Genomic DNA, 11,130 nt, shown 5'->3' with positions numbered 1-11,130 from the left:
AAATCTGGGCTTCCTATTAATCAGGCCAATTTCCTTCCATTTTATGAAATGTGTGGGAGCAGCCTGCATGGGAATTATAGGAATTGGGATCACGAGAGGGCATCAGGGTGGGAAGAGTGCTCTAACCACTATGCCACGATGTACCTGACTCTTTTAAGAAAACTACGTTGCCATTTTTTAATCACTTTTCATCCAAAAGGGACTTCCACTTCCCACTTTTATTTGTACAACAACCCTCCAAGGTGGATCAGAACTAAGATTGAAGGACTGGTCTGAGGTCACCTGAGGGATCTTTATAGATGGGGCAGGATTTGAATCCAACTCTCCCCATGATCATTCTATGCTTTGATTCCACCTTGATGTTTACGCTGCCTTTTGTGCCCAGCCATGTTATCTACATTTCTTGCGTTGGATGAGGAGACAACATCTTTCTCCTTTTGGTCTTGGCTACTTTTTACAGAGGTGCAATTGAGTGTGTTTTAACAAACTGCATCTGTTTGGTTTGGTGGCAACAGTGCCTCAGATAGAATGGAGCGTTGGTTCTTACCTGATATGCCCCTTCTCTGGGTGGGTGGAGACAGCAGTCATGCATGGGTTAACTCAGCCAGTAACCAATAGAACTGAGTCTACCAAAGTGATACCATTGCCTCTGAAGGGTGTCCTCCTGCTTTTTTTCTTTATATATATATATATAAACGATTTTATTTGTTTTTGAACAAGGACAAACAAACATAAAAATAAAAAAAACCCATCTTCCATTACAAATTGTAGAAAGTGTGTCAATTGGTTACAGTATTTCCATTCATCTCTTCCATGGTCACCACCTGCTTTTCATATCAAATCACATATTTTAAATTCACCCATATTCATGTATATCACAATTATTATATCTCAACCTTAATTTGACTATAATTGTTCTTACATCCTTTTATATATATAATATTCAAAATCTAGAATAGGATTATATAACATTCCATTAAATCATCCTAAAATCATCCAATCACATCTTTATAACATATTCTAGATAAAGCTTTTAAACCTCCTCTCATAAACTCCATATGTTGTTTATATAAAATTTCATATTATCAAACTACTATATGTATTGTTATCATTATTAATAATTATTTAACTATAGCTATTGTCACTTCATTTTATACATACTATTAGTAAACTAAATTTAGCTTAATTTTTATTATACATTTTCATTTCATCAATCTGTGTCCCTCCAGCAATAGTACGGTCTTATATCTCTTGCCATTTGTAGCATTAATGTTCTAATTACTTTCTTAATAAATCTTGTATAAACCTCCCTTGGCAACATGCTGTTCCTTTCGTATCTCACAAAAGCTTGAAACCCAACATCTGCTCTTTCCATCAGCTTATCTTTGGTTATCGCTAATGCTTTTATCAAGATTTCTCTTATCTCCGTCAATTTTTCTCTCTTTTCTTCTTCTGTGCTTTGAAGTCTGGGGTAGAGTTCCAATCCATCCATCTCCCCTTCCCATATTCCACTCTTGCCATTACCAACCACGCTCACTTTGTTATCAGTATCTACAGTTTTCTTATCTCTTTGCTCACATTTTTGTTCCATCTTTTGAACTCTGTCCTCCACTGTCTTCATTTGGTAAACATCCTCAGATTCTCCATCAGATTCTTCTGTTTTGTATTCCATATTCTCCAATCTCTTTTCAATTCTCTCTGTCACAACTAATTGATTTTGAATTTCAAACATAATCATTTGCAATGTTACAGTTTCTTTTTCCTGCTGGGCCATTTTTTCAATTTTGCAGATACTGCCACTATAGTCATGGCTACTTTAATAAACTTCGAACAGATTCATTTATTATCTTTTAAGTCAAAATGTTGTCTTCCCTCCAAAGCTAGTGATAGAACTTCCAAAGGGCACCTGTATAAACAACTTATGCTCTTCCTACTATCAGTCAGTAAACAAGCTGAAAGAACCTTGAATCTCAAGTGATCAAAGAGAAAGAAGAAAAAACAATGTATCCAGCCTCCAGCCTCTAAGTGGCAGTGTAACTGCTTTTCCTCCTGTTGTTACAACCCTCTTTCTAATCTTCTTATTTTTTTCTTTATATTCCAAACTTAAGAAAGAAATAAGTGAACTTATCTCCTTTGTCAAGACACTCCTCAGAGGCGATGACATTACTTTGGTAGACTCAGTTCTATTGGTTACTGGCTGAGTTAACCCATGCATGACCGCTGTCTCCACCAGCTTTGGAGAAAGTCCATACAGAGAGTGATAAGGACAGCTGAGATCATCATAAGAAGCTCACTTCCTGATATTCAGGATGCTGCTTATGAGCCCTGTGCTTAGAGCTCAAAACATTGTTAGAGACCCCACACACCCACTTCACGGTCTGTTTCTGTTGTTCCACTCTGGAAGGAGGTTTTGAAGTATTTCTAGCAGGAGTACCAGATTCTGTAACAGCTTTGTTCCCCTATGCCGTCTAGTAAACTTGCAAGATTCGATTTTTCTCACCATGTACATGTATACATCCAAACTAGACTGTGTTGTTCTGCTGTGTCATATAATACATGTGGGTATATGCATAATTTTGTACTTATTTATTTGTTTTGTCATGTTTATGTAGCGTATATTGAAGGTGGTGACCCTTTGAGAGCTGTATGCAACATTTCATTTCATGTATGCCGTGTACATTCAAAGTGACAATAAAGTCATTCTAAGCCTAAGTTATTTGTGCCACCCACAAGAGATAAAAAGATTACTGAAATAACCTCTCATTGGAGATACAGAGCTTTCTGTGCCCTCCATCAAAGGGAAACTACTTTTGGTAGAAAGGGGAAAGGATTCTTTGAGCCCAAATGAGATGGTTCGGCCTGAAGCACACAATAATTCAAATCATCTGTATGCCAAATAAATTTGATTTCCTTTTTTCCAAACTCACTCTTTCACTATCAGGGGTTTTCTACAGTAGGTGTATATCTTTCCACCAGGGAAGAACATTTCATGAAACAGAAATAGAAATATTTCAATCAAGTACAGATGCTTCTGAGAATTCCGCATCATGTGGCAATCCTGGCTAGGAATGATGCGAGGTGTAGTCCAACATGTAGAGTACATCAAATGGAGAAGTATGATAACAGATGGAATAAGCTAGGTGTCTTACGTCGAGCAGAATGAATCCTTCTACATTGTCTCAGGTGTGGGTTCCTGCCGGCATTACTACCGGTTCTGTGTGCATGCGCATTTGCACGTAAAAAGGTCTGTGCATGTGCACAACATTAAAAAAGGGGGGGGATTACATTTTTTCGGTGAAGATTGTTCTGCGCAAGTGTAGAACAGAGAATCAAGATGCCGCCGCTGAGCATAAAACCTTCTTCACTGATTTGGCTCCATGGGCGGGGAAAATGGCGGACCTCATTTTTTTTCCTCCTGCAGACAATGGAACCCACCTCTGCTTGACTGCAGGAGAAAAAAAAAAAGGGGTCCGCCATTTTTCCCGCCCATGGAGCCAAATCAATGAATAAGTGCCACCACAAGAAATACTTCAGTGCTTGCTTGGCTTAATCCAACCAAAGAAACCACAATAGTCAACATGGATTCTGGAAGCCCCAAATCACCGAATGATGTGGCTCATCATTCTGCTTTCGCTATGAGGTAAGACATGAGGACTAGTAACATGGGGGTCAGAATAAGAAGGGAAACCCAGACAATGATACTCAGGCAAGACATAAGCTGAGATTTCCGAGCCCAGTGAAGCGCTGCATTCTGGCAATGGGTCTTTTGCTTCTCATTTGCCTATAAAGGAGCCAAAAAAAAAAAGCTTTATTATTCGCTCTGCATGTAGATTAAAGACACCGGAAATCATTCGTTTTAAGGGAAATAAATTTCAGCCTGACTTTTCATACATTGTATACATTACCTGCTGAAATGCTTGGTGTAGATTTCAGAATTCTTGACTTCTCTTCCCTAGAGAATTGCCATATTTGTACAACACACTGAATCACAAATAACCCATTCACACATCAGCTGACCATGTTGGGTCAGAGCCTATGCTTAGTTTAAGACTCCCTGTATCATCCGAATCAAAACATTGGATTCAGTCAGGGAATTTTCACTCAATTAACCATAGGTAACATGTCATGCTAATGTCCTTGGCCTGTATTTCTGCATATTGATCCTAAATCCAGAATCCAGATGGGCAAAAAAACCTAAATAGGGCAAGAAAGGAACTGGGCCTCCTGTTTTTCTCAGGTAAGATACCGAAATATGTTCCTATCTTGTTAGTTGCTTGGAAATATTTACAACTCCAGCTCTAAAGATTTGCATTCTACCCACTCAGTATCTTTAAAGTCGATTTCTCAAACACTTTCCATCTGTTTCTACCTGGCAAAGAGGCTGATGGGGACATTCCTACCACCTGAGCTCAACCAGCACATTCCTTTCCTGCAGGTGTTGCAGAAGAGCAGTGTTGGTCTAGGTAGCACCTTCTAACACTCACAAAGTTATTAAAAGGCCTAAGTTTTTGCAAGCTGCTCAGATAAAACGTGCAGGTTATTACACATTTTAAGTCAAGTTGAATTTTGATTGGGTAATGAGTTCCAATGAAAATTCAGATAATTCAGTTTTACCCAGTTTGGGGTAATTTATTCAGTTTGAGGCTAAACTATTGCAGCATTTCAATAGGGTTAGGCAAAAGGGGCAGGGTGAATAGGTTGGTTAGCCAGGTGCAAGTTAAATGTGAGACAGATTTCATGCAAACAATCCTCCCTTTTAAAGTTAAAATTATTTTAAAAGAAAATAACATTACAGGTCAAATGTAAACAGAGAAACAGAGAATCATAGGGTTGGAAGGGACTAGAGTCTTCTAGTACAATCCCCTGCCCAAAGCAGGCGGCCTTATACCAGTGACGGCTAACCTTTTCAGCACTGAGTGCGAAAACTGGAGCATGTGTGTGTATGCATGTATGTGCCAGAGCACCAGAACTGGAAGAGAATAGCTGGCTGGTGTGCATGCGTGTGGCAGCCAACTGCTCTTCCGGGTTCCACTGCATGCCCGCCTGCTGGACAGCTGGTTGGGCACACATGCACACTGGCTAGCTGCTCCGGAAGACCAGCTGGCTGGAGTGCATGTGCACACCAGAACCTGGAAGAGAGCAGCTGGGCAGTGTGCATGCGCGCAACGGAACCCAGAAGAGCAGCTGGCAACGGTGTGAGTGTCCACTGAGGGCTCTGCACGCCACCTCTGGCAATTGTGCCATAGGTTCGCCATCACAGCCTTATACCATCCTGAATAAATGCATGCCCACTTTTTTCCACTGATTAATGGTTCTCACTGTCAGAAAAAAAATCTCCTTACTTTTAGATTGGATCTGTCTTTGATAAGTTTCACTTATCGAAACACTGCCTTATAACTTCCCACATTGTGAACTAATAAATAAATCTTGACCATCCAACAAAACACAATTTTCTCTCTTATTATGGAGAAGCATAAAAATTAGCAAGCTTGGAACTCCAGAGAGGTGTTAACAGATTGAACAGCCACTGAATATTTGCAGAGATTGGGAGGATTGGGGGTGGGGGGTGGGGGGAGACACACAATATTAAAAACAAAAATACTGAGAAAGAAGGGATGAGTCTACCTTGGCCTGACCAAATTCTGATTGACTGTTGAAGGACGTAATAGGAAACTGGGTGGAAAGAGAATTGCTTTGAAGGAGTTACCCAGAGTCACTTAGGCCAGATGGGTGGTATAGGAATTTAATAAATACTTAAATAAACTTCAAAAAAGAAACAACCAGACAGTAACGTTTTGTCATGGGTTCCACCACAAGGTTGATTTTTGCTTTTCTCCTGCCCTGAAGGAATATTTTGGCCATTGTCTTCCAGCCATAAAACACCCAAGCTGTTCAGTTCCATTTTCAATTCTTGTCAAATGACAATGTTATTGAATGTTCTCCCTTAAAAACATCCCTGAGGCTGTGCATTTTCAGGGCAGGATCAAGTACTGTGGCCCAAATCTTTTGCCAGGATTATAAACTTCTCTCTAGTTTTATAGGAAATCTTGTCCCCCGCAATTGGTTTGGCTTGTCCATTGATTAATCCTGGATAAGCCTTTAAGTTATTTTAGGACAAAAACAAGAGTCTTAAAAATTCATTTGTTTCTTCTAGCATTAGCTTTTCACAGCCCGCTTCATGAGAGGCCTCAGGTACCTTCCTTAGAAAAATATGGATCCATGCTTTTTTAACCTTACAGCCCATGGAATGCAACAGCTTTCCTCAGTTCTGGAATTTGACACTTTTGCAAAATATTGTTCAGGCTTTGCCGCCTGAAGGGAATTTTAATGAACGCCAGCTTTGGGATAGTTATTTTCCACATCTGCTTGAGGAATATCTTCTCCCACCATTCAAACCCCACTCTAATATCCTCACTTATCAAGAGTTTTATAAGCCATACTTGGTATCTTGTGAAAAATCTCGTTTTTCTCAGCTTGGAGAAATGGAACATAATTCACTCCTTTCTCCTTTGGATGTAATTAGGTCTACTAGATGATTAGCCATCACCTTTAGCAAGAAGTCCTTAAAACCAAAATACCCCTTCTCTCTATGTGTCACTAGAGACACATCATAGGTGGTTTCATGGTGTGTGGGTTTTTCTTCTCTCTGGTAATGATGGCAACCAGGGGCAAAAATAATGAGGATAAGAACATTTTATTGGCGTAGATTCTAAACACTTCTTTTTTTAGACCAGTACATATATTTGGGAAGGAAAGAGGATCATACTCTTAAATTAAATTATTAAATAAGAGAGGTATATAACATGTTTTCCCGAAAATAAGACAGAGTTTTATTTTCTTTTGACACACACACACCCAAAAAAATAAGCGCTTGCCCTTATTTTCGGGGAGGTCTTATTATTTTTGAGGTGCAGGAGGCCCCTTAACCTCAGTCTGCAGCCCATGGATCAGCTGATCCAGAGAGGGGCAGACATTATCTCTCTGTTTATGGCATACTCTTTTCAGCCCTAGCATTGCTGGGCCTATTCTTTTTGCAGCCACCACTAAGAGAAAGGTCGCAGGGTTCCACCACAAAACCGCAGACGACAAAATCGCGCTCGACGAAAGTGCGTATGTGACATCATCACAGTGCGACGAAAACATCGCGCTGTGATCGACAAATGTAAAAATAAAGCGAAAACCTTACCCTAACCCCCCCCAAACCTAACCCTAACCCTAAGCCTTAACCTAACGCTAAACCTAACGCTAACCCTTAACCTAATCCTAACCCTAACCCTTACCTTTATGTGAATCGGCTTGCTTTAATTTTAATTTTATTTCAATTTTTAATTTTTTTCGTCGCGCTGTGATGACGTCAAATGCACGCTTTCGTCGAGTGCGCTTTTGTGGACCGGGGTTTTGACGGGTCACCAGGTCGCAGTAGCTAGGGTTTGCGGGAGTGGCCTCCGCAAGGCCGTTGTGTGTGGATGGCAGGTGCATGTGGGGCACGTGGGACATGTCCCCCCCTTTTATCCCCAGGAAATGGCGGGGACTGGCTGCACGTGCATTTAAATATTTTAGGGGAGGGCTTATTTTCAGGAGAGGTCTTATTTTTAGAGCATGTGCTCAAAAGCCAGATAGGACTTATTATCCGGGGAGGTCTTATTTTCAGGGAAACAGAGTATTTACTTTTCTTAATCTCCAGGAATTATTTTCCCAAAGAAAACTGGACTCAATGTTGTTCTCTTTCTCGTTCAGGGAACACAAAACAGACACATTAATTTTATCGCCACCTTCCCAGCCAGACTCTTCCATATGGGAAATCACTCACCTTGACTGCATAGATCAGAGCCACGACCCCAATGCACGAACAGCCACAGATGATGCTAGCTATGGCCAGGTTGCGCAATCTGCGGACATTCAAAGGAGGGGACTTGCCAGGGTTGTCACTCTCGAAGGTGTCTGGTCTTGCCATCCCTCTGCTCTCCCCCTCATTGAGGACCCCCATTTCTTCATCCATGACTCAAGGACACAACACCAGGTTGCTGAAGAAAAAACAAAAAAGGCTAAAGAGAAGTTCCCCGAAGATGGGCTCCAGCACGTGTCCGAAAACTCGGAAGAGTAAACCTCTGGTCCTGGTGACTGACCCAGATTGGATTCTGAAACATTATATTGGGACACGTATATTCGCCTCCATTCATAAAAAGTCAAAAAACTAGATTCTTTTGCTGCTTCAATAGTTCACATTAATTACCCAAAGCATCAGGATATTACGGTAATCCAAGGTTGTGAGTCTAATTACAGAGGCCGGAAGTATGAATGTCTTCAATTCATTTGGAAGAGCCGATTTCCAACTCTGTGTCTTGGTGTGGCATGGAGAACAACCACATCATCTTGACATCCATCTTTTTTGAGCCAAGCTCTTGTCTCTCGAGTTGAGCCTGGGCAAATTGTCACGAAACCAGACAAGGCAGAACACTGCCAGACAGCCAGATTTTTTCACAAACGGAATCTACGAGATCAAGATCAAGAAAGCTTTTTGACTGGGTCCTTCATTCCAGAGGAATGAAGAGAACAGAAGAAAACAAGAAATGACTCACATCCGGCAGGACTTGCACCTCTCAACGTTTACTGTTCTTCTGAACACCTTTTTCCTGGTTTTCTCTGACTGTTATGTACTCACACGCCCACCAGTTTCGCCTATCTTGGGTTGGGTTCCTGCTGAACATGAAGTCATATTTAAAACATTCAGGTTGCGTTTGTGACCTCTTTTTACTTTCCTTTTTCCAACCCGTCTTCTGGGTGCTGCCGTTTTGGAAATCTCTGCTTGGCTATGCAAAAAGCTGAGTGAGAAAGACTTCTCGGCTGCCTTTAACTGATGATTGATGAAGCCTGACAGATAAGACAGGGAATATTCTGAGGAATACCTCCTAGGCAGGGTGGGACAATGAAGAGGAAATCAGGTGGCTTAAGGAACAACAACTGGCTTGTTTAGCCAAGCTAGCTTAGCAAGAGCAATAGGGCATATTATATACTGCTTCATAGTACTTTGCAGCCCTCTCTAAGCTGTTTACATAGTCAGCATATTGCCCTCCCACAATTTGGCTTCTCATTTTACCATCCTCGGAAGGATGGAAGGCTTGAGCAGGTGAGGCTCAAACTCCTGGAATTAAGCCGCATTAGCCTGCAATACTACATTGTAAGCACTGCACCACGGTGGTTAGAATGCAATATTGCAGGCTAACTGTGCCCCACAGCCTGGAGTTCAATCCTGAAGGGGCTAAAGATTGACTGAGCCTTCCATCGTTCCAAATGGGTAAAATGAGGAACCAGATTGGTGGGCAGGGGGCAATATTCCAGTACCAATATTGTAAACTGCCCTATGTAGGACAGTATATACAAAGTCAAAGTGCTATTAATGGATGTTTCCTTTATTATTTCTCATCTTTCAGTGTTTATCGATGGAGGGTTCAATTCGCTTCATAAAGTACTCACCCTACTGCAGATTTGCTCAAATTCAAGTTCAAGTTGAAGAACAGAGAAAACCGAGGCAGGATACTTTTCTTTCTGGCTCCTTCCTTCTTAGCCTGGGACTTCCTCCTCTTTGGACAGTGCCACGAACATATTAAATTTCGTTCAACAATCCTTTGATAGACCCTTCTTTTCAAGCAAGGTCAATGAGATGAAAAGGGAAACTAAACTGCAGCTTAGAAAAAGCTCCATCAAGGACACTCAACTGCAACTCTGGAGAATCACATCAGCTTCTGTCAAGTAATCCCTGCAGACCGAGGAACAGGTTTGCCTACATTCCTAAGCTAGCAACTATAAATCTTACAACAAAGCTATGCGCCAAATAATTTGCTTCCTTTTAGAGCATATTAGAAGTTTGGTTTTATTTGTTCCTGGCAAACTTGGTTGCTAACATACACAAAGTCTCCCCCTCCCACATTCCTTCCAGTGTAGGCCAGCCTTTTCCAATGTGCTGCCCTCATGTGGGCTGGAACTACCACTCCCTACAATCACCGTTTTCTTGACCAATACCTAAATATTTCACGTTTTGGTTTATAGTAATGGGAACAGCGAACCCGCAGTGTTCAAATAATAGACCACAACTCCTATGATCACCACCTTGGTCTTGCTAGGATCACAGAATCACAAGGATGGAGGCAGGTCCTTCTCAGGATAAGACTCCCCAGAGCATCTCTGAGAAACGACCATCCAGGCTGTTTGAAGATCTCAATAAAGAATTCACATTTCGTGGCAGCTTGTTCCAATGGGTGACAATTTGTGAGGTCGATCATGTAAGGACTTCACATGATTTTAATTCAACTGGGTTCTGATTCCAACTTGTGGGATAAGAGAGGAAATTTGTTCTTTCTCTTACATGCCAAACCTTTGGAGGTCAAGACTGCGATCATCTCCCCCCCATGGCTGTCTCTTCTGCAGGCGAGAGGTAGACTTCCTGCCCGACTTAACATTGATACCCTTTTTACCTAAAAGACGAATGTGCTCCATCTCAGTCATGCTTGCCAGCAGAGGGACATCAGCTATAGTGTAGGTGGGTAATCAGCCGAGTGTAGATGGACAGAGTTTTCCTTCTCTGAACAGTTTCCTACCTCCTCACAAGAACTAATCCAGTGCAAGGAAGAATGTTTTACTCAAAAATAGCCTCTTCCTGAGAATCTTTCTAAATGAAATATGTGGACAAAGGATGTGAATGTACTGTGTTTTCCCCAAAATAAGACTGGGTCTTATATTAATTTTTGCTCCAAGATGCATTTGGGCTTATTTTCTGGTTAGGTCTTATTTTCAGGGAAATACGGTACTAAATGCATCCATGGGGCTGACAATCTTAACTGGCGCTTATTTTGGAGGGTAAGGCTTATATTAAGAGCATTCTGAAAAATCATGCTAGGGCTTATTTTCCACATTTTCGGGAAAACGGTACAATTACAACAGGCAAATTAGTTGGTCTTGCGTCTGGCTCTTCTGTCTCCCAGTTGTTTATTTAGTACATTTATATACCATCATGATCTTTTATGTAACCTTGGTAGGATATAAAGGCACTAAATAAATCAGTTAGGTTACAATGAAAGTGCTGTCATACGAAATGTTGTATCTGAATGTGACACATCATCCACATCTGTTCCC

The 11,130-nt window shown here is 41.2% G+C and overlaps 1 protein-coding gene across 4 annotated transcripts; it reads right to left on the bottom strand.

Annotated features, from left to right (window-relative positions):
• Positions 1–2,944: 2,944 nt before the first annotated feature.
• Positions 2,945–9,646, bottom strand: TMEM265 (transmembrane protein 265). 4 transcript variants are annotated; one of them, XM_087714071.1, is made up of 3 exons: positions 9,475–9,646; positions 7,811–8,700; positions 2,945–3,781 (listed from the first exon to the last, which is right to left on the bottom strand). In XM_087714071.1, exons 2-3 carry the CDS (start codon positions 7,997–7,999, stop codon positions 3,620–3,622), a joined length of 351 nt encoding a protein of 116 aa, XP_087570197.1. In that variant the 5' UTR covers positions 8,000–8,700; positions 9,475–9,646; the 3' UTR covers positions 2,945–3,619. The 4 variants fall into 4 exon arrangements, with proteins under 4 accessions (XP_087570197.1, XP_087570196.1, XP_087570195.1 ...); XM_087714070.1 differs by having other exon boundaries at positions 7,811–8,697; XM_087714069.1 differs by having other exon boundaries at positions 7,811–8,024.
• Positions 9,647–11,130: the final 1,484 nt, after the last annotated feature.

This window comes from Thamnophis sirtalis, unplaced genomic scaffold (assembly GCF_051295495.1).
Source record: "Thamnophis sirtalis isolate CommonGarterSnake01/CBP01778 unplaced genomic scaffold, rThaSir2_p1.2 scaffold_4, whole genome shotgun sequence".
NCBI lineage: Eukaryota > Metazoa > Chordata > Lepidosauria > Squamata > Natricidae > Thamnophis > Thamnophis sirtalis.
The sequence above is the reverse complement of the archived record's forward strand: the minus strand, read 5'-3'. Positions and strand labels throughout refer to the sequence as shown.